The following is a 23,229-nucleotide window of genomic DNA, read 5'->3' on the forward strand; positions in this document are numbered from 1 at the left end:
CTGTCTCTGAGCTCTTCAGGCAGTTCCTTTGACCTCATGATTCTCATTTGCTCTGACATGCACTGTGAGCTGTAAGGTCTTATATAGACAGGTGTGTGGCTTTCCTAATCAAGTCCAATCAGTATAATCAAACACAGCTGGACTCAAATGAAGGTGTAGAACCATCTCAAGGATGATCAGAAGAAATAGACAGCACCTGAGTTAAATATGAGTGTCACGGCAAAGGGTCTGAATACTTATGACCATGTGATATTTCAGTTTTTCTTTTTTAATAAATTTGCAAAAATTTCTACATTTCTGTTTTTTTCTGTCAAGATGGGGTGCTGAGTGTACATTACTGAGAAATAAAATGAACTTTTTTGATTTTTGGAAAATGGCTGCAATGAAACAAAGAGTGAAAAATTTAAAGGGGTCTGAATACTTTCCGTACCCACTGTATATTCGTGCAGCACCTCTCGCTCTCTCTCTCTCTCTCAAACAGAGGGCACAAACCTGTTCAAAGTTAGAACCCCCCTATAATCACGATTATAGTGATCAAAATTATCACGGTTATCAGTATTATGTTGGTAAATGTGCCAAAAAATATTAAAATGTACTGATACACACACACTGAAACCATTTCAACAAGTTTTATATTCAAAACTACAAATACAATTGCCATTTTGTTTGCATCAAAAATAAAATAACAGCAAATACCTTTTGTAAACATATGAAAATCAATCAAGTGTGCATTATCAAGATTTTATATTATATAGGTAATACAATGACCCCATGCACAATTATATGAAAACAAATAAGTATTTAGTAGACAGTGATAGTAACTGCAATGAGCCCAAAAACTGACATAAATACAAAGGAGTCTGTAACATTTCTAGATATGCTGGTTGGTTTACTAAACTGCATAACGTGTTATGTGCATTGGACGAATGGACACACGACGCACACAGCAACAGAACAATGTGTAGCGTTTTTACAAGAGCAGCTAACACTGAGAGCTTCAGTTTGCACGCCGTTAGCAAGTCAGAGAGACAAACCAAAGCTAAAAATTAACTCACCCTGGGTTAACTGTAAGGTCATTTTCTTCAATCAAGTTTCCCTCAGCACTCTCATAAAAACTAAAATACGACCGGACTTCAGAGTGACTGAAAATCTCTGCAGCGCTGTCTTCCGCCGTGTTGTCATTGACCCAAACAAACCCACGTTGCATTCTGCGCATGCGCGCCTGCTTCTGGGAGACGCTGGGCAGTGTTTGCCATGAGTTTATAATAGCGCGATTAACCGTACCCGGTTACCGTGGTAATTAAAATGTGTACGGTAATAATGACCGTCGGGAATTTTACCATGGTTTACTGTTAAACCGGTAATCGTTTCATCCCTATTAATATGTAAAGTAATTATATTGCTTTTTTAAGGAGTAATAAGTAACTTGTAATATATTACTATTTCTGAGTAACTTTCCCAACACTGCTTATAAGACCCTTCAATGCCTTAAAGAAGACCAGATTCCGTTTTTTATTAAAGAGATTTTGTAGAGACCAAAAGTCAAACCCATCATAAGCTAAATAGACTACAATTTTGTGGTTCTGGCTATTTGCTACTTTGCTCGGCCCAAGTTCACCATGACCTAGAAAAGACAATAAAAGTAATAGAAGGTCGAATTAAGGTCAGTTTGATGTCAGTAAAATAATGAAGGCATTGTCAAATGTCAGCTTCAATATCATATTCAATTATTGAACCTATGCTTTTTCCTTGTTTCGCTATTCCGCAGTCGCCTGGATGCAAACCATATTACCACAGTTCCAGACGACAGTTTTGAAGGCCTTCAGCATCTGCGCCACCTCTGGTTGGATGATAACAACCTGACAGAAGTCCCCATTGGTTCTCTGAGATACCAGGCGAATCTTCAGGCTCTTACGTTGGCACTCAACCGCATCTTCTACATACCTGACAATGCCTTTGCAAACCTCACCAGTCTAGTTGTGCTGTAAGTCATGTTAAGCTGCTGTTCTAATTGTGGTTTAGAATGAAAATCGGCATAGTAGTGTTGGAGTACCAAGGTTTAAAGTATATCTGTTTAACTAATGTTTCTGGTCAGTCGGGCCTTTGTGGTGGATAAAAAAGACCATAGGCAATAAACCATCCATTGTATTCAGCTGTATACACTGACTTCATGTACAGTTAGTTATTGAAATAATTTGATAGTCAACATAAACCATAGTCAAATAAAGTTTGAAAAAATACCCAGAAGGACAACATTTTTAAATGAATAAATAGCCATGTCATGAAACCATCAGTCAATGGAATAACTGAAAAAGTATTTTTGACAACTACATACTAAGGCATTTCATCAATCAAAGTTTTTGGTGAGACGTCTTTTCAAAGCTACAGCTACTGAGTCCTTAAAGTGAACTTCCCCAGAAAAGCCAGGAGAACTTTGCATGTAGTCTCCATATATCTATATGCTAAATAACTCAGTAGGAACAATATGGACTTTTGTGTCTTTATTATGCAGACAAAAGAACACTCACAAATATGTCATTAAAAATGTGATTCAGAGGTTTTGCAAATCCAAAATGTTGAGCTAGTCTAGTGAGATGTCGTTTTTGAAAACCTGGTCAAGCCAGCTGCCGTATGGATTTTGATGTGGGTCTATTCATACAGAACATTCTCACCCTGACTAACATGACCTGAGGGAGCAGCTGAAGAAGTAAAAATCACTGGGTGTTAAGCACATGAGGGAAAGCTGTATTGTGACATTCTCTGCAGTGTCACCATACATTGATAGTTTCTTTAAATTCTCAGCCATGGTGTGTAATGGACATTTTGTTAAGTTAATGTTTAGGGATTTTGGGGGAAATGTTTCTGATAAATTAAATTGAAAATCTTTTATCCACCTGACTGTGTAGATCACCATCCACTTAGTTAAATACAACTGTACTGCTAATGCTCCCCTCTGAATTAAAGAAGCAAATTCCTATTTAGTTTTTCATATATCATCTGCATTATTCTGTCACCAGAACTCAATGCAAAGTACATCTGCTTGTGTTCTGCTCTAGTTCTGAACGTATCCTCCGAGCGCCTACAAATCAGATTCCAAACACAAACATACTGTTGTATTTATTTCCACAGCTTACAGTTAATAAGTCAACAAAACAGGTTGCTACTTGTACCCTGCTGTGCATGCAACCACTTTTTTGCAGTGAAATGTGCCATTGGGGGTTGAATTTAAATGTTAATGACACATTGAAAAAGTTACTCGACTCTGAGCATTAATGTAAAAAGCTAAATGATTTTGTTGTTTTATGCATGGTGGGAAATGCTAAAACCTTCCGTGAGAAGAACTTGTACAAATATGCGGTGTGTTACAAATCTAAGGGATTGTTTAAAACGTAAATCTTTTCTCTGTTACTTTTATACATTCACACATACACACACTCAAACACGCGCGCACACACACACACACACACACACACACACACACACACACACACACCCACACACTGACTGGTATTGCTGCCGGGTTAGTATAAACACGTCAGGATAAACAGGAAGAAAAGACCTTGAATCTATTAGACAAGGAAAGCCTTCGGCATATACACATGCAGTACAGACACCTTATTCACAAGCCATTCAAAAATTAGTTGTAGAACATTCCACAAAAGCTGCAAAAAAACATGATGAATGTGAAAGATTATTATATATCTATCATTGTAGGAAAATCTCTCAGATGTGTCTAAAACTGCTTTTTCTTTTCCAGGCATCTTCATAACAACAGAATTAAGGAGATAAGAGACAGCTGTTTTGCTGGACTCGTGAATCTGGAGACACTGTAAGTGCACCGTCATACAGTAGTTGGTTTGTGTGTATGTGTGTGTGTGTGTGTGAATTAGTGTGTTTGCGCTCGTGTTTGTGTGTGCTAACGACCCCCCCCACCCACCTCTGCTCCAGTCCTCCAGACATCATTGTGTCCACTTCCTCCTTTAATTGCTCTAGGATAAATAGAGCAAAGTACATGATGCTTATCAAATCTGCCCTCCCACTGTTCACTTCCTCCTGCCATACAGCCATGAAAAATCTTTTTGTGACAGCCTTCCCTAATGGCAAACAGCTACTGTACAACACACAGACCTTTACTGGAGACTAGGGATGTCTCGATACTTTGTTTTTTGTTCTAAATCCCAGCATTAACAAAATACAAAAAGTTCAAATGCAGTTTTGCAGTGTGAACCATGTTCCTTTAACTCAATGCAGGTAACCCCCCCCAACTCTTTTGCTGTCAGTGCAGATACTCTGTTATCAAATATGCTGTTGCTTGTGCTGCTTCATACTGTGCTGAAACGATAACCAATATAATAATAATAATTAATAATAGATAATCATTTATGTCATGTATCAATGATACAAGAAAAAATAAAATTTTTGCCCTGTTTGGTTTCCCAAATACGAGGGTTTGCTGCTTTTCATCATTGTAAATTGAATATCTTTCTGTGTTCAACAAAGCAGGCAGTGTGGCCCTGGGCTCTCAGAACATTTTCACTGTTTGCAGTGCTTTATAGAATTTATCCCAAACGTAATGACCAGATTAATCTTATGGAAAATAACCATTAACTGCAGCGCTAGCTCCATGACTCAGTTGCTTGCAACTTAGTGTGCTAAGAATAAGATGGAGTGTTTTAATAGAATGCAATGATATGTTTTTTTTATACAGTGGGCTCTGATTTCCAAAGAACAATGGACTGGAGATCAGTTATTAGGATTATGTATTTATGTTGAGGATAAGTACTGCTCAGTTGTTCATTGGTTCTTACTGTTAAAAGATAATTGCAGATAGGGATGAAACGATTACCGGTTTAACGGTAAACCATGGTAAAATTCCCAACAGTTATTATTACCGTACACATTTTAATTACCATGCTAACTGGGTACGGTTAACCGCGCTGTTATAATCTCACGGCAAACACTGTCCAGCATCTCCCGGAAGTAGGCCCGCATGCGCAGAATGCAACTTGGGTTTGTTTGGGTCAATGACAACACTTTTTTTCAGTCACTCTGAAGTCCGGTCGTGTTTTTGTTTTTTATGAGAGTGCTGAGAGAAACTTGATTGAAGAAAATGACTTTACAGTGAACCCAGGGTGAGTTAACTTTTAGCTTTGGTTTGTCTCTCTGACTTGCTAACAGCGTGTAAACTGAAGCTCTCAGTGTTAGCTGCTCTTGTAAAAACGCTACATGTTGTTCTGTTGCTGTGTGCGTCGTGTGTCGGCAGAGTCTATTCGTCCAATGCACATGATAACACGTTATGCTGTTTAGTCAACCAACCAGCATATGTAGAAACGTTACAGACTCCTCTGTATTTATGTCAGTTTTTGGCCTCATTGCAGTTACTTCATGTAGCTGTCCACGGGATCCTTGTATTACCTATATAATATAAAATATAAAATCTTGATAATGCACACTTAGATTATTTTCATATGTTTACAAAAGGTATTTGCTGTTTATTTTATTTTTGATGCAAACAAAATGGCAATTGTATTTGTAGTTTTCAATATAAAACTTGTTGAAATGGTTTCAGTGTGTGTATCAGTACATTTTAATATTTTTTGGCACATTTTTACAATACCATGATAATACTGATAACTGTGATAATTTTGGTCACTATAATCATGATATGAAATTTTCATACTGTTTCATCCCTAATTGAACACTCCTATAAGGAATTCTTGATTGTGTTGTTTGAATGTACCATTAATTACGGGCTTAATTATGGGCTTTAGAGGGATGGATATGTTACATCAACATTTAAGAATCACAGCGCTTACTTCCTGTGTCTGTCTTCATCTCATCATAGAGATCTTAACTTCAACAACTTGATGGTTTTTCCCAAAGCAATAGAAAGCCTGCCCAAACTCAAGGAGCTGTGAGTACACTGTCTTGTTTGCACTGACACTGAAGTCAGGGACCAGGGCTGAACAATTTTGGAAAATAATCTAATTGAGATTTTTTTTTTACCAATATTGTGATTTAATATGCGATTAATTTTTAAGCTTCAAAACTTTATAAAACGGACAAGCACTAAGTCAGTGTTTAGTATGACCAATACAATATTTGATTAAACATTCACTGTTCTTTCTTGTGGGTTAGACCTGTGTTCTTATGAAATTAGGTGATGCATAAATTGCATGTATTATTATTATGAGCAATGATGGTGAAGAAATATCAAATTATAATAATATGAAAAAGATAATTTGAGAGTCATTAAATAATATGATATAATATCATCAGGTAGGCCTGTGCCTTTAGTAACATAACTTTTCTTATTTATGTTTTTAGTTTTGCATATGTCAACTTAACTGGTTTCATACTGAGCAAAGTGTCTTTTACAATGTCTCTTTGACCTTCCTCCTGCAGCGGGTTTCACAGCAACGACATTGCTTCCATACCTGAAGGGGCCTTCCATAACAACCCCCTGCTGCGAACCATGTAAGGTCAAACTCCCCCTCTGATTCACTGACACTGCTTAGAACAGACGCCGCACACTAATAACTCAAGATTTGTACAAATGCTGCTTTGCACAATGCATAGTATGCTCTCTGGGAAACATACATTCGGTGTTAGCTGCCATGGGATGCGAGTGTGGGGCTTCAGTAGATAAATGTCCAGAAGATGGTGCCATTCTTGCATAGTAAATTAACTATTCCCCCTCTGCTCTCTCTGCCCTCTCAGACATCTTTATGACAACCCTCTGTCCTTCGTCGGTGCTTCGGCTTTCCAGAATCTGTCCGACCTTCACTCCCTGTAAGTCCCACTGTCAGGCACGACTCCTGACAAATCAGTGTTAACCAGCGCTGTCTGAACTTCAGTTGTTGATGAATTGAACCTTTTTAAAAGCTTTTTAAATGTGTTTAATCCATACCAACTCATGTTATGTTCATGATTTTACTATTCGTCCCCATATGTGTTTCAGGATGTTGCGTGGGGCCAGCATGATGCAAGACTTCCCCATCCTTACCGGGACTAATAACCTTGAGAGTCTGTGAGTGAACTTGGATGCAGCATCTGTTCCTGCTTGTGCTTTTGTGTGTCTCAGAAGTGACTAATGGGCCTTTTTCATTTCCAGGACCCTGTCAGGAACCAAGATATCATCCATCCCTGCTGATATTTGTGAGGATCTCAAGTTGCTTCGGACACTGTAAGATTTTTCCTTTCCTGTCCCCACAATAGTACTTAAAACATGTTTTCTACAAATAATAGTACCTGCTAAAGGTTGAAGATCATTAGGAACTTACCAGGACTGTAGAACTTATCACAGTGTAGCCTAATGGATTAACTATGGTTTTTACACTGCTACAGGCAGAACGTGGATTCCCATTCACACTAAAAATGTAGCATTTTAGAAAAGTGTACACCCTGATGTGTAGAGCAGTTGTTTGTAGACCAATTATATCTTCATTTTAAATTGTCCCAGTTGTCTAATTGTTGAAGCTGTTTGCTTTCCCTCCATCAGAGACCTCTCCTATAATGAGATCAAGGAGCTACCATCCCTCCAGGGCTGCGTCCGACTGCAGGAGACGTGAGTGTTGAACATGTAGAAGTCACAAATCAATTCAGAAAAGGATGGTAAAGCGTAAAAGACAGCTTCTATTTTAAGATTATAATATCATAGCAAACAATTAAGGTAGTAGATAATAGTAATAATTTGCTTGCTTAAAATCTGTTAAATTCTTGTTTATAATCTACAGAAGCTTTCAGCACAACCACATTCAACAAATTGACAGGGACACTTTCCAAGGTCTCTCTGCTCTCCGATTACTGTAAGTCACACACACTGTCGGTAACACACACTGGATGCTGTTCCAACAAATGTTTTGTGCCTGGATTGTGAGTTCATTGTATTGTGATTTTACACAGAGACCTGAGTAGAAATGAAATCCGAGTCATTCACAGAGATGCTTTCCTCACCCTCACTGCACTCACCAACCTGTGAGTATGACTTCAGTAATTTTTTTTTCACCTTGCAGCAGAATGAGTACAGAACTCCAGTTATAAATCGTCATTTGGTTTGTGTTGTGCAGAATGCTTAATAATTTTTGTTTTTTTTCCCAGAGATCTGAGCATGAACTCTCTGACTGTGATTCCAACAACTGGACTGAGCACGCTTAGTCAGTTGAAACTCTCAGGGAACCCACAGATGAAGAATGTGCTGTCTGCAAAAAACCTGCCCAAACTCAGGTGAGAAAAAACTGCTGTGCTTTCAGTGGTCAAGTTCGTTTATGTTCAATGTTTAGGAAAAAATGCAGAATCATATCTGACTATATAATTGCAATGTCTCAGGTTCAGCTCCGACTGGATGACGTTTGTTAATTGTGATCCCCCATCTTTTGCTCTCCTCGTTTCCTGTCACCTATCTACTGTCACTCTCTAGTAAAGGCACAAAATGCCCCAAAAATACTTAAAAATAAGTAAATAATTAATGCAAAAGTATTGTGATTTGTTGTAAGGTTAAAGAAAAATCATGCTGTATTGAAATTAAATATTACAATCTAGGAAATAGAAATGTCAAATCTGTGATTAAAGGCCGTGTTTTTGTACTATTTGTCAAAATGTCTAATGAATGAATGGTTTCAGAAAGAAAGATCACATCATTACAGGACGTAACCCATTTGCAGATATGGGAAATGTCTAGAGATTGCTTTTGTGGCCATCGGATACTGGTGTATTCAGAAATTGTATTTGATCATTTTCAGCCATTTAGTGGGCTTATTTTCCACACCTTCTGTTTTCAGTATGTAGTGAGAAAGTTTTTTGTGTCTTATTTCACCTGTGAAATTGGTTAAAATATCTTATATACATACGGTTTGTAAATATATATATTTTTATCAGGGAAATACTTTACTGGGAAATTTTTCACGATCTTAAGAATGTTTCAGTATCTAAAACAACAGGGCAGGTCTAAAATGGTGATGTAGAAAACACAACATACATGCTGTGCTGCACAAATCCAACTAGTTGAGTTAATCGGAAAAAAGAAACCAACTCCACCTCTTGTATGTTTGATGAGAAAGCCAGCTGAATCTGTTTTCTCCACCAAACATCCAAATATTTTTTTGAAAAAAAAAAAACTATTTGCAGACAAAACTGCTTTTTCTTTTCTTAAAACTACATGCTCTTGTTATTAAGAATACCAATGATATTACATATAAATGGTTTATGTAGAAAATATATATTAGTATGTATATGAACATGACTCTTTTTGTCTTCATTCTCTTTATCTTGATTTTCTTTGAACATTCCTATGTGAGATGTGACGTTATCCTGCATGTTACATTTTGTCATAAGGCATATTGATAAATGACGTATTGGTTGTTTAATGCACTCGGCTGATTATTTGTCAATATACTGTAATATATGTGCTATGTTAATTGTGGGGGTAAGGGCAGGTGAGCGAGTTTTTGTTTTGTATATATGTCTGTGTTTGTATATGTGTGGTTAATTTTGTGTCTATGTATGTATGCTGCAGGACCCCCTTGAAAATGAGATGATACATCTCAAGGGGTTATCCTGAAATAAATTCAAATTCAAACACATTCTTCATACTTTTCCCAGGATGGTGTTAGGTTTCTGGACCATCTGTATTATGATACCCAAGACCTCAGCAGGATGTTCACAGCCTTTCTAAATGAGTGTTTGTTTGTAGGTCCATCTCTGTCCCTTATGCCTACCAGTGCTGTGCTTTTGTTGGATGTGACTCAATGACAAGTTCATCTGAGGAAAATGATGCAAAGAAATCTACAGGTGGGAATGCTGCAGTCAGAGCCTTTTCCTTGGAACACTTGACATGTTAGCCAAACTTTGTTTTGTTTTATTTATATAAAAGCAACTATAAATATCGACAGAGATGATTATACATTGGCCTCCAGGTACGTGAGCATTCTAACAGCATAATTTATACCCAGACCACCAGATATCAGCTGTAGATGTTAGACGAATGCTTTTCTCACTCTGGTATCAACCTGCATGCTTTTAACTGTTCACAGATTGTGTAGTGCAGATGTATTTCTTTGTTCTATGTTAGTGTGTTTTATTGGATTAAATAACTTAAAACTAAACCATTACATTGAATACTGTCCTACTGTTCCCACTTTACTTCTTAAAGTTGAAGGAAATTTTCTTTAGCATGAATTTTGTGTGCAGTTATTTTCATTTCATTAATTAATCAGAAAATACCTGATTTACCATCCTTTTAATTAGTTCAAAAAGGTTGTCTTTACTATATGTGTTTTTACTATATATTACTGTATACAAATAACTGTATACTGTATTTAAGTATACTGTATTTTCTTGGTAGGATATGTTTGTGATAATTAACTTTAACTATAATTAAATTAATTAACTATTGTTGATTGTTATATAGCAGAAACAAGAACATACATACTTTCTTTGGCAAGGCGACTATCTTGGACTAAGATTGTCTTTTTAACATTTGCGTTCATGACATGTTTTATTTTAGGCGGGGAGGATGTGGAAAGAATCACAATGATTATGCATTGCTCTCCTTCACCAGGTAAGCATGACACAACGTTTTATATCTTTCACTGTGTGTCAGTGTGTTTACTTCTACCAATCAATGTTGAAGAGCTGTGTAATAATCGAAAAACTAAATAGCTAATTTAAGTCTTAATTTTTGAACAATCACATTGTTTCTTGTCTTCAGGAGCCTTCAAGCCTTGTGAGCACCTACTGGGTAACTGGATGATTCGTCTGACAGTCTGGTTCATCTGCCTGGTGTCGCTGGTCTTTAACAGCCTGGTGCTGGTGGCCACCTTCTCCCCCACACACCGGACGGCAGGCCATTCCCTCTCCCTCACACCGTCTCACTCTCCAGCCAGGCAGCTGATGGGGCTACTGGCCTTGGCCAACCTGCTCACGGGCCTGTATGTTGGCGTGCTGACTGTGCTCGACGTTGCCACCTGGGGCTCCTTTGCCGAGTTCGGTGTGTGGTGGGAGATGGGGCCCGGCTGTCAGATCGCTGGAGCTTTGGCCGTCTTCTCGTCAGAGTGGGCAGTCTTGTTACTGTCACTGGCGGCTGTGGAGCGCAGCGTGGCCGTTCGGACGATTCTCGGGAAGGTAATGATGTCACCCCGAAGGAACGGCGGCAGCCATCGTGGATGCTGGAGAGGAGATCGACGCTTCAGCCTGGCTGCAGGACTGCTGGGTCTGCTGGCTGCTGCTGGTGCCTGCCTGCCTCTACTGACCTCCAGTGACCAGTCCGCCTCTCCTCTCTGCCTGCCCTTTGCTGGTGGTGAGAGTCCAGCTCTGAGTGTTACAGTTGTTCTGGTGCTGCTCAACGCACTAGCTTACCTGTTCACTGCAGCTGTGTACACCCAGCTGTACTGCCACCTGGGCAGGGTGGAGCTGGCAGATCCAGAGCAGACGGGTGCCCTGAGACACATAGCCTGGCTCATCTTCACCAACTGCATCTTTTTTTGCCCTGTGGCAGCTTTCTCCTTTGCTCCTCTCTTGACTGGCTCTACAGCCGGCGGTCCAGAGATCGCCAAGTCTGTCACCCTCATTTTCTTCCCGCTGCCTGCGTGCCTGAACCCAGTGCTGTATGTGTTCTTCAGCCCGGCCTTCAGGGTGGACTGGTTGAGACTGCGCGGCCACGGAGGTTTGACCAGGGAGGTCAAGGGCTGTGCTGAAAGTCACGGAGATGATGGTGGCGGAGGGTCAGAGCTCACAGACGGAGGCTCCTCCACCCACCTGGGCTTTGACTGTGGCGTGTACTCGCAGCTTTGCGGAGAGACAGTTGTATGCGAGCAGTGCGAGGCTGCGCTGCACGCCAGGACCTGCTCTTCTCCCTCGTCCTCCACAGTCTGTAGACACTTGGTAAAGTCTCACAGCTGTCCCACCCTCCTGGCGGGAGCTGCAGTATGCCAGCGCACCGAGTGTTTCTGGGCAGACAGTGCCACACCCTCTGCTCAGTCTGAGTACGCAGACGAGGGGGACTCGTTTGTGTCGGACAGCTCGGACCAGGTTCAGGCCTGTGGCAGAGCCTGCTTCTGTCAGAGCAGAGGACTTCCTCTGGTACACTACTCATACAACATACCTCGAGTCAAGGACTAAGGACGCTTCAGAGCGCCAGTACGTCTGTGTGCACAGATCTCTTTGTCATGTGAATTTAGATGCTACAAGAATTTGTACATTTTTATATCCGACAACAAAATGTGCCAACTGCCCTGCTAAAAGACTATTCAGCTAGCACTTACATTTGTAATTACTGTGTAAACAGATGCAGCCAATCATTTAAAGGGAACTTGGTGTGCTTTTTGAACTTAGACCATTTCCTAGTGAGCTGAACTGAGCACATCATGTTACAAACTGGTCGACAAAGGATCTTGCAAAGAAACATCTCGCCACCGGTGCCTGCCTCTCGTTTTTGATTGGACATCATGATGTTGTGAGCCTCAATGGATGTGTCAAAGATTGTGATTTCTCTGTTTCACTTGTACTTATAAGCTTTTTAATTAAATCATTGTTATACATCTTGTCAATTTTTAAAGCTTCTCCACAGCAACTGTTGATTTTATACTTTGATTTTTTTAAACGTAAATGTAGTAATGAATAATCAGCCTAGACTTTTCTGTGCGAATGTAACTTCCAGGTGGTCTTTACCCACCAGAAGGGAATAATGTAAAGTCAGCAATAACTTCTGCCCTACCTGCCTACGATCGTAATCTATCTGTGTGAGAATGGTATAAGTAAATGCTAGTTTATAATAAACACTTCTTTACTTTTAAGTTACTAAGACTAAGAATGTGATAAAAGTAGCAGATATCACTGTTTTAGCAACGATGCTTGGTGGTGGTGAAAGATGTTATTTATTGTGTGAACAGTGTTTGGTTGGACACGATTTCACGTGTATGTAAGGTGGCCTTTGAGTGATGAATATACAATATAAGCCAAGCATTCACCAAAACAACAGCACCTCTCTTTGTTTAGTTTTTCACAAAAAAAATTGTACACACTAGTTTAGGTCGTTATTTTCATTAGTCTGAAATCTGGGCCTTATTTTCTGAGTTTTCGCCATCATGATGTTTTTTTTTTTTTTAAAGGATTAAAGGAATAATTTCAACATTGTTGGAAATATGCTTATAAGCTGTCTTGCTGACGGGAAGATGAGAAGATCACTTCTACTTATCTGCACACCAAATATGAAGCAACAGCCAGCAGAGATGGTTAGCTTAGTTTAGCATAAAGACTGGAAGCAGAGGGAAATGACTAGTCTGTTTACTCTTTTAAAAAAACTGAAGGATTAAGAAATGAGATATAATATATCAGTTAGTAAGCTTTAGATGTACTGGTAGGTGGATTATGTTACATTCGGACAGAGTAAGACTAGCTGTTTTCCTCTGTTTCCAGCCTTTATGTGAAGCTAAAATAAGTTAACCAACTGCTGGCTTTAGCTCAGTATTTAGCATAGAGAAATGAGAGAGCTATTGCTTTTCTCATCTAACTTTGGGCACAAAAGAGAATATTTCCCGAAATGTCACAAAAGAAAAAAATTTTGAATTAATTTTATGTGCCACAAATTGTAGATAATAATTGTAGTAATAATTACTATAATGATACAAACATAATCGTAGTTTGGTGACCGACAAGCAACAACTTTGAAATCTAAATCAACTGTTTTCACACTTGTTGAACTTATGAGATGAGTGATAGCTGACATTTCTGTTTGAGCTGAAACTCATCATTAAGCATCATTTGGCTTGTGAGCAACAAGTTAAACACATGAATACCGTCCAAGTTAAACACGTGAATGTAATCCCACTCTTCCACTTCTTCCAACACGATGTGAACGCAGCAGACTGGCAGCCAGCTGAGTCAACAAGAAAGTGTTTAAGCAGTGCCAAAAAGTATGAAGTGGACTATTATAACTGAAATGTGGGTGATCATTATTCAACCACAGATATTTAAAGACAAGTATCTGCAGTGCGTTTTTGCATTTGCAAGAGATTTTTGGGTGTTTGTGTGCACGTGAGCAGTCCGTGTACCTGCTGAGGTCCTTAGAGCTCTACAGTGAAGTAATTGGAAAAAAATTGGACCAGAATAAATTGGCATTATGGTACAAGAGTAGGAAAATTAGGCCTATGTTGAAAATAATAGGAATTCAAAAAGAACAAAACTAATTCTGCCTCCAGTGTCTTTCATATCCAGTTACATTATCAGTTTATTACAGTCTATATAACCCAGTTTTATTGTACAGGTCATCAGAAGAGCATTATTATATTCCATATTTACATAGATCTCTTTTCATCCTGAGAGCTGACGTAAGAAAGACTATGTGTGTGTGTGTGTGTGAGAGAGAGTGTAAGAGAGGGTTTGACTGGCGTTTGGCGTTGCTGGAGCATGACTCTACACATTAAGTTGGATACACCCTCGGAGCATGTATCCACAAGTGCGCGTCATGTGAGTGCTCAGGAATTTAGGCAATGTAGAGAAAAGTTTTCTTCCACCAACAAGACATTCTTGTCTCCTTATAATATACCATTTCATATGACTCTTTAGGGTTTTCTTTTCTGTTTCCGTGTAGGCATGATCTCGACAGGGTGTGTAAATTGTTGCACCAACCAAAATGTCATTTGATTGTTTGAGATGTCTGATGTCCCGTCTGGTGAAAATGTACAAATCTTTTAGCAGTTTTGGTTTTTGAATTTCTATGTAAATTATTTGAAAAAGAAAGCAAGTAATCAAGAATGGGATGCTAACTAAGCAAGCTACCTCCTCAAATGTAGCGGCTACCAGCGGTGCTTTGTAAAAGAAAAGTCTGTGTTCATTTATTTGCCTTCTTGGCTTCATGTTGACACGTGGTTGTCATTTTAGATAAGTGCAAATTGTGGGACGAATCTATGTACTGTATACTGTGATTTTTTTTAAACCAAACTTTAAACTATGAAATTTTTGTTTTATTTTTTATAGAGACAAACTTGCAGAATTATACAGATTATAAAAAAACCTCACTTAATTTCAGTTCAAATTCAATCTTATTTGTAGTTTTTCATGTGAGATCTCCCCAAGTTGTTTTATTCTGTTTAAATAGAAAAATAAATTCTACAAATTGTGAATGAATAACGTTGGAAGAACACTAGTATTTTTTATTTACATTTGTGTTAAATTTAACACTGTAGTGACCATTGTCTTCATCGAATATTTTATATATCTGAAATGATTGTGCTCTCTACCTTGTTAAAACTTCTCATATCCAGCTGTCATATCACAAAATTCTTGTCAATGCAGCTTTGCTTTGTTTTAAGTTCCTGCATAGATTGATTTTTGGGAATGTGGATAATATAGAAAGTTCTGTTTGTTGCAATGTCATAGAAAGGTCAGAACCCCTGAAATGAAAATATTGTCTGTAATCCTACATTTTGTTCTCCCTGAGGAGTTCCTAATTGAACTCTGAACATCAGTCTGACATGCTGTACAATGGAAGATTCCTTGTCTTTCAAATTAGGCCCTATGTTTCCGCTCAAACCATTTGTCCAGTCCTAAGAGAATTTACCATGGTGATGAATTAAATTTGAACTAAATGAGGACTTATCATTATCCTTACCAAACGTGATATACTTGAAACTACCATCAAATAGTCGATACATCAAAGAGAAATTATGTGAACTCGACTGTCAGTAGATAGAAGATAATTAGATGTCTTTTTTTCTGCTCATAATAATCGTCCAAAAAGCCATTTTTAGCCACTCTAGCAGTGATGCTGATAGCAATCAGTTAGATCATTACTTTGGTGAGACTGAAATATCTCAACAACTATTGGATGGACTGCCATGAAAAATCTGGTACAAACATTAATGCCCCCTGCAGGATGAACTGTAATAACTTTGGTGATCCCTTAACTTTTCATCAAGCGCCACAATCAGGGTTGAAATTTCCTTTTAATCAATACTTTGGTTCATGACAAAATACCTACAAAACTAACGACATTCTCATTAGCCTTAGCTGTGCTTTGTGTTTAGTGCTGCTATTTAGTAAATATTATATTAGCATGCTAACATGCTAAACTAAGATAGTGATTAGATAAAGATTAAACCTGGTAAACTGCATGTTTGCACTGTCATTGTGGGCATGTTAGGAAAGGATGTTAAGTGGTGGAAAGTAACTAAGTATATTTATTCAAGTCAGAACTCAAACTCATTATTGGGGTACTTATTTTCATTTTATGATACTCTATACTTCTACACTAGCATACGTTTCAGAGGGGAATATTGCATGTTTTACTGTATTTATTTAATTATTAATAAATTAAAACAAAATATAATCAACAAATAAGCATTTGCTGACTATAGTCTGTATTAATAATCTGAAGTGTACATTAATGCATCAATAATTATAAACCAATAATATGATATAATAAATATTATTCTGAACTTTTGGGGGGGGTACTTTAAGTATACGTTCATGCTAGTACTTTTCCAGAGTTAGTATCACTGTGTTATTGTCTACTTCTTCCACCACTGCTGTTAGCATTTTGTAGTACAGCCTCAGATCTGCTAACTGTAGACTTTTGTAGAGAAGTTTTGTTAACCTATTTTCAGTTGAAATTGCCTGTGAAAACACCATTTTAAGGGTGAGATGTTTTGTGTAAATGTAGACCTTCCCACGCCTGTTAACGTAGATAAGACCATTTGTGCCGTTCAGTGGAATTTCCTTTCACCTCCAGTCACAAGTCATGTTGTATACCGCTGCTGGCTCCTGTTACTCGTGTAGTGAGCTGTAACTTGGTGATGAGTGAAAATTAACTTCTGGGATTGGTATAAAGGAACATACATGAAACTTGAGAAGTCCTGTTTAGCTTTGAAAGTGTCACCTTTTGACTTGGAATTTGTGGATTTTGGTGAAACCCCATGTCAAAACACCTGGCAAACACAGAGGCACTGTAAAACATCCATCATGTATGTTAATAGTAGCCCAGTACAAGGCACACTGGATGTTTTCCAGCTGTACATTGAGAGGGCACAGGAAATGTGTACATTCAAGGCATCAAAGGAATAACTGCCGAGTGATGTTACAGCAGCTCCCTCTCCACGAACCTAAACATGTGTTCCTCTTCACTGACGCATGTCCTCAGCGGTAAAAGGACATCTCTGCAATTCCAGCCCTTCACACACATCCCTCTGTGGTGTGCACATTAGGCACATGCCTCACACCACTGGCTTTAGTGGGCTTTGATACAATAAAACTAAGCCCCCGACAACTCTTCCATTCCACTGGACTTCTGAGTGTTTGTGGCATGCTTTTTGCATTTTCTGAATACCAACGGCTGCTGCAGCTATCACGATGGCAGTTTCAGGAACTGGTCACCATCTGTGCATCACTGACTACACTGTAGCATAATGCCACTACTTGATAATATGACTGAATTGAATCACTCACTGTATTTTTGAAGCATTTATATTGACCTTTGTAAGCACACAAACAAATCCAAACACTCTAATCCATTCCTTTCCCCCAGCTGAAATAAGTGAGAAACAAAATGACAGATCATAAAGTCATTTCATAAATATTGCAACTTTCTTTGACTATTATCCATATTTACTGGACACCATGATCCATTTATGTCTATTCCTGGAAGTGAGTGTAGAAAGTGACAAACCATTACTTTTTAAATAATACATAAATACCAATACTTCCCAACTAATAAACCGCAAATTCAAGCAAAGAGTCCCAGTCAGTTCAATTCAGCGGTACACATGGTACTAACATAACAGGGAGGATAGCAAGATGGTTACAAGGATGATTACAGAAGAGGAAAGTGGTGCAAAACCCAAAAAAAGAAAAAGATGTGGGCAAAACACAGTTTGCGATGTAGGTGGAGAGTTTCTCATGACAAAAAAGTCAACATGCAGGCGTCGATCTTCTCTTCTGTCAGCAGCTCAGACGTCTTACTTCTTTTCTTCTTTAGCAATTTGAGCTGCAAGCCAGGAACATAAGTCAACATACAGATGCCTTAACAATTTAATAAGTAGTATTTTTATATTTTATAAAAAGAATAAAATCTTATGACTGCAATAATAGATTTTTATACACTTGGGGGCTCTTTAGCTGCTAAATACTCAACTGTGCTCACCAGCTAGTCGCCAACTCTGTCTGTCTGCCGTTTGGTGCTGAGCAGGTAGAGTACAGTGGGTTTGACACCATGAGAGTGCACCGTTAGTTGTGGGCAATAAACAAAATAAAAATAACATAAAAAGTCTGTAAAGCTGTGAGGAACTGCAGAGTCTGGTGGTAATTGTCTGTGGGTTCATCACTACAAGTGACACCTTAAACAAGTAGTCATGTGATCCATTATTGATATAAAAATATTGATTACAGCTCATTAAAAAACTTTAAGTTAAGTTAATCTTGAGTCAAAATGCAGAGGAATGTGATAAATACATTTGTGTTTCATTAAGCATAGATGATTTGACCTATCCTTCAACAGCATTTATCACAGAAGGGAGTGGGGTTGGGTCTATCCTCAGGATCATAGGTTGGTTTGAATCGTGACAGGACAAAACATTGGGAGACACACTCATTAAAAGTAACTGTATGATGTCTTTAAGCTCTATTTAGACCTTTAGAATGAATTCATAAATACATGTTAGTAATGCTGTGTTGTGATTTTTGACCACATGACGATATGCTTTCATGTTTGTTTGTTGTTACTATAGATAATGTCAAATAAACTAGGCATCAATTTGTTATGTTTTAAAAAAAAGTATCCATTTTTGACTATTTTAAAGGTCTGTAACTTGCACTTAAACTCCCAGAGGTTACTCACAAATAACTATGTAATTTGGTACTAATAATAAGGAAAATAGAGAGTGTGGTCAGTTGATGCATTTTATTTCATACTTTCGAATGATTTGCAAGTGCAGCCCTGAGAGAAAAAAAGTAAGTGAGTAATGAATTAATTTTTGTTGAGCATGAATGTTCATTCTCTACCTTGAAAACAGAAAAATTTAAAGTTTGAATACAACATATTACTTTGTTGTTTCTGAAGCTTTCATTCAACCGCATATGGCGGCCTTCCTCAGCAGATGGAGTTGCTAAGGTACTCTTGTTACTACCAACTGAGCAACTGCATGACGAAACCTTCAGGAAACAAGAAACATAAGTTGGATCTTGTGTTGAGATTTTTCTGAGACAATATTTAAATTCTGCAGTTCTTTCTGGGAAATTTCTATTTTTCCTATAATCATAAACATACACTGTCCAGGAAACTAATTGGAAATTAGGAAAGCAAGGTGAGATAAAGCACTATTTTGGAAATTCCAACACAGGAATATAGTGCTTTAATTTAAAACGTTTTAGTATATAGAGAATGCTAAAATGTGTTTTTCTTCATTAAAGACATTCATTTTATGTAGACTTTCATGATTCAACATTTTATTTTTAAGGATGAAAAGGAAGGGGTAATGGGGGGAAAGACAAGAGTGTAAAGTGTGTCATGAGAAAGAGGACAGGGTTTCTGTCCCTGTAACACCTAGCAGGATACTTACGGCGAACCTCCAGTTTACACTCGACTATGTCTTCTCCGATGTCATTGACTGCTTTGCACATATACACTCCCCCATCGAACAGACAGGGCTTACGGATCTCCAGCGTCAGAACACCTTGCTTACTGAGCATCCGGTACTTGGCTTCATTTGTGATGTCCATCTTGTTTTTGTACCAAGTCACTTTGGGCTAACAAGGTAGGACAAAGTATTACAGTATGTCAGGTGATATTTTACACAGTCGGCACTTCTGTCACTACTGCACAATTAGTTCTGGTCCATTAGTAACAATCATAATCACTGATTTATCTGGTGGATACTGTTTCACTGAGCACAGGGTGTTTATTACTTGCTATTAATCTCCAAATGTCTGCATGTAGAGGGCCAGGGGGTTATACTGTGGGTAGACACAGGGTGTATTTTTTCTTTGGTTGTAGTCATTTTTGTATTTTACTCAGTTATTCTATATTTTTCTATGATAAAAGTATTTAAGCATGAAAGTTCATTCTTCGCTCTGGTTGAAAGCTCTGAGAAAAGTCAGTAAGTGGACCTTGAGCTTGGATTGTTTTGCTATTTTGAAGCGTGAACTTTCATGCCTAACATTTAAGCCAACATGGACAAAAAGTCCTAAAAGTTCTCTGAAGAAAATTATTACAGCTTCTGTGCTATGGTTGAAATAGTGGCTAGAAAGTGGACCTTGAGTACAAATAGTTTTTGGCGAAATTCCACCTAAAATGTTTTCCAATAAAAGTTATGACTATTACAAAAACTGCATTCAATTGATAGTTGATGACATCCAAGATTTTTGATATGTGATTGTATTTGATCACAAATATCCTTTGCACATTTTCCTGAATGCGCCTACTGACCTTTGGTATGCCTCTGACTGAGCAGCTGAGGGTGGCGTTGTATCCTGCTATTACAGAACGGTTCACCAAAGGATGCGTGAACTTGGGAGCCTCTGTGAAGTCATGGTTCTTGTGGGTAGGCGGCTTGTACTCCATTCCTGAGGAGGCCGGCAGAAAGACAGTTTTCTTCAGTTGTGCTTATTTTTTCATGACAAATTTTAAGATTTCACATATAACATCTACACTTACAGGACATGAAATCAGAATCATAACTGCTTTGAACTAATTATATAAGTGCAGTCAGAGCCCACCTGTTTTCTGGATGTAAGCGCTGTCTTTTGTGATGCAGGGCTCTGGGCTGAGGCCCACCAGGTTTATGGCAAAGACTCGAAAGACATACTCATTCCCCATGATGAGGTCAGACACAACACAGTTGCTTCGCCTGTACTGATCGTAGACTGTAAACCACTCCTTCATATGAATCACAAAAAAGTTTTCAGATTAATTTTTTAATACTGTATGGTTTATGTTGTACAGGTAGAAGAAAATGTGAATAAATAAGACACAAAATGAATGCAGATGCTTCCATACAGGGCATGAGGGGGTTCACGAAATGATTTGATGAAAATTATATGAATCATATGTTGTCATTGTCACAGTCACCAGATCTCAACCCAACTGAACACCTACGGGTGATTTTGGATTGACGCACATAACAGCACCGTCATCAAAATGCCAAATGAGGGAAGATCTTTTGGCAGAATGGTGTTCCTCCCTCCAGCGTTTCAGAGACTTGAAGAGTCTATGCAAAGGATCACTGTCAGTGAAGTTGCTATGGACGGTCATGGTGGAACAACACTTCACTAAAACACTTTCCTTTCATTTGTCACATATCCGTATAGTAATTTCTATGCACATATTCATATTGGGCCATTTTCAGACATTTACTTAAGTGAATCCTGTGCTGCTTTAAACATTCTCTGTGTGTATTAGTCCTTTCTAGTTGGGGGCTGTATTGCCTTCCATGAAAAATGTAACTACAACTTTACTTGGCTTGTATTGCAATCACTGCAAATCAGATATTTGAGCAATTACAGTATGTAATAAAGTGAAAAATGCAAAATGCGTAGGTTGATGTTAAGCTGAGGGGGAAGTTGTAATTAAGAACCTCATAATTTTAATGTTAAAAAAAGTAATTAGTAATAATATAAAGGCAGAAAAGAGTTAATCACATTCCCTTTACCATTATGGTCCACATAAATTGACACAGTCTGAATTTAATCCATTGTTTTTTCACTCAGGCAAATTACATTTGTCTATTAGAACATGGCAAATAACTTCCTAACATAATGATCTAGAGATACCATTTGGTTTTTAAATACCTTCATAATCTACCTGAAACTAGAGGAGTTGTGTAATTCTCTCAAATATATTTATTTAGGTACAGGAATGAAACTGGATATGGATAAATTTAAACTACATGTGCCCTCAGCACTTTTATATATATATCAGCCGTTGTCTCTAACATCTAACAGGTACACAGTACATTGTTTTTGGTAACATGATAGTCAACATCCCCAAGCTTGCTATAAAGAAATGCAAGTTAAATTAATTTGATCTAATAATGACTACAATGAAACATGAACCATCAGCCGCACTGGGCAAGAGAACAATGGCCACTGTACAGATGACCCAGACCAGGTCAGGGCTACGGGGATAAGATTAGGACATTCCTGGCCAACATTGTTCCTGCCAGCTCGAGGTGGAGGATCGTGCCAGTGGGAGCTCTTGCCAACATACACATAATGCATCACTCCTGGCCCACAGACGAGACTGTATCCTCAGCATTGGCTGATTACAGATTGTATCAAAAGGTTGGCTAAAATATCCTGCGTACATACAGCATTCATCCTCTCACATGTACAGACACACTCATTCATGTTTATAGAACGAGAAGTTTTCAAAGGATTTGGTTTTAAAGGAGCTCAGTTGGTGGCTGTCAGACAGCCTGCAATGGATCAGTTTCAGTGAACAAGAAACTATGAGCTATAATGACATGGCGACCATTGCCTTCCTCTGTGAAGACCTCAAATGTCATATGAACATAAATTCTTAGAGGGTTTACCTTCAATAATTACCTATCATGAATATCACTATCGCTTGTTTTTAGCTTCATTTGAACCTAATATAAAAATAGAGGTAAGCTTTGTTGCTGAAACCCAAGGGTGTAGAGTCTCACCATGGTCTTCTTGTCAGCTTTCTGAACATTGTAGCCAGTGATTTCACAGTTACCCTTGTCCTTGGGTGGCTTCCATTCAAGTGCCACATTGAAGCCCCAGACATCCACGATCTTCAGTGCCTCAGGAGGCCCTGGGAGATCTACAGAGGAGAATATGAATTGTGACTAATTGTCCGCTGGCAAAACCTGTGTATGGTAGAAAGTTAATAGCGTGAATGCCGTTACAGTTTACTACTGATTTATACCCACAGCTCTCCATGTGTTCAGTCCTGCTTACCAACAACCTGCAGCATGATACTTGCTGTGTCTTCTACATTCTCAATCTGCACGTGGAGATCATACTTCCCAGAGTGTTTTCTGTCCGTCTTGCGGATGAAGAGAATCGTATCCACGTCGCTGTTCCTCACATTAGCAAATGAGGGGTCTAGAGGCTCCCCGTCTTTGCTCCATGTGACCATTGGCTTGGGCTTACCCTGCATGACCAGAAAGTTCAAAATGGTATGTGACAAAATCAACCATCACCCATCTTGAAATACATTCTTTGTTGAAAAGTTTGGACAGATATGGATCTAACAATACTAAAGGTGACATTCAATTT

General features: G+C 38.4%; 2 protein-coding genes across 5 annotated transcripts in view; one reads left to right on the forward strand and one right to left on the reverse strand.

Annotated features, from left to right (window-relative positions):
- Positions 1 to 14,947, forward strand: part of lgr4 (leucine-rich repeat containing G protein-coupled receptor 4) — a 40,873-nt gene extending 25,926 nt beyond the window's left edge. For all 4 annotated transcript variants that reach the window (XM_046032023.1, XM_046032024.1, XM_046032025.1 and 1 more), the window contains 14 exons: positions 1,769 to 1,984; positions 3,758 to 3,829; positions 5,846 to 5,914; positions 6,406 to 6,477; positions 6,721 to 6,792; positions 6,962 to 7,030; positions 7,115 to 7,186; positions 7,502 to 7,567; positions 7,737 to 7,808; positions 7,906 to 7,977; positions 8,101 to 8,226; positions 9,692 to 9,789; positions 10,505 to 10,558; positions 10,709 to 14,947. In XM_046032023.1, coding sequence (XP_045887979.1) covers positions 1,769 to 1,984; positions 3,758 to 3,829; positions 5,846 to 5,914; positions 6,406 to 6,477; positions 6,721 to 6,792; positions 6,962 to 7,030; positions 7,115 to 7,186; positions 7,502 to 7,567; positions 7,737 to 7,808; positions 7,906 to 7,977; positions 8,101 to 8,226; positions 9,692 to 9,789; positions 10,505 to 10,558; positions 10,709 to 12,117 — 2,539 coding nt within the window. In that variant the 3' untranslated portion in view covers positions 12,118 to 14,947. The remainder of the gene's footprint in view (positions 1 to 1,768; positions 1,985 to 3,757; positions 3,830 to 5,845; positions 5,915 to 6,405; positions 6,478 to 6,720; positions 6,793 to 6,961; positions 7,031 to 7,114; positions 7,187 to 7,501; positions 7,568 to 7,736; positions 7,809 to 7,905; positions 7,978 to 8,100; positions 8,227 to 9,691; positions 9,790 to 10,504; positions 10,559 to 10,708) is intronic.
- A 2,494-nt stretch (positions 14,948 to 17,441) lies between these two features.
- Positions 17,442 to 23,229, reverse strand: part of mybpc3 (myosin binding protein C3) — a 36,747-nt gene continuing 30,959 nt past the window's right edge. The window contains exons 27-33 of the mRNA XM_046032028.1: positions 22,909 to 23,104; positions 22,632 to 22,771; positions 20,704 to 20,863; positions 20,414 to 20,550; positions 19,548 to 19,734; positions 18,125 to 18,170; positions 17,442 to 17,977 (exon numbers count right to left, since the gene is read on the reverse strand). Coding sequence (XP_045887984.1) covers positions 18,130 to 18,170; positions 19,548 to 19,734; positions 20,414 to 20,550; positions 20,704 to 20,863; positions 22,632 to 22,771; positions 22,909 to 23,104 — 861 coding nt within the window. The 3' untranslated portion in view covers positions 17,442 to 17,977; positions 18,125 to 18,129. The remainder of the gene's footprint in view (positions 17,978 to 18,124; positions 18,171 to 19,547; positions 19,735 to 20,413; positions 20,551 to 20,703; positions 20,864 to 22,631; positions 22,772 to 22,908; positions 23,105 to 23,229) is intronic.

This window comes from Micropterus dolomieu, linkage group LG20 (assembly GCF_021292245.1).
Source record: "Micropterus dolomieu isolate WLL.071019.BEF.003 ecotype Adirondacks linkage group LG20, ASM2129224v1, whole genome shotgun sequence".
Taxonomy (NCBI): Eukaryota; Metazoa; Chordata; class Actinopteri; order Centrarchiformes; family Centrarchidae; genus Micropterus; species Micropterus dolomieu.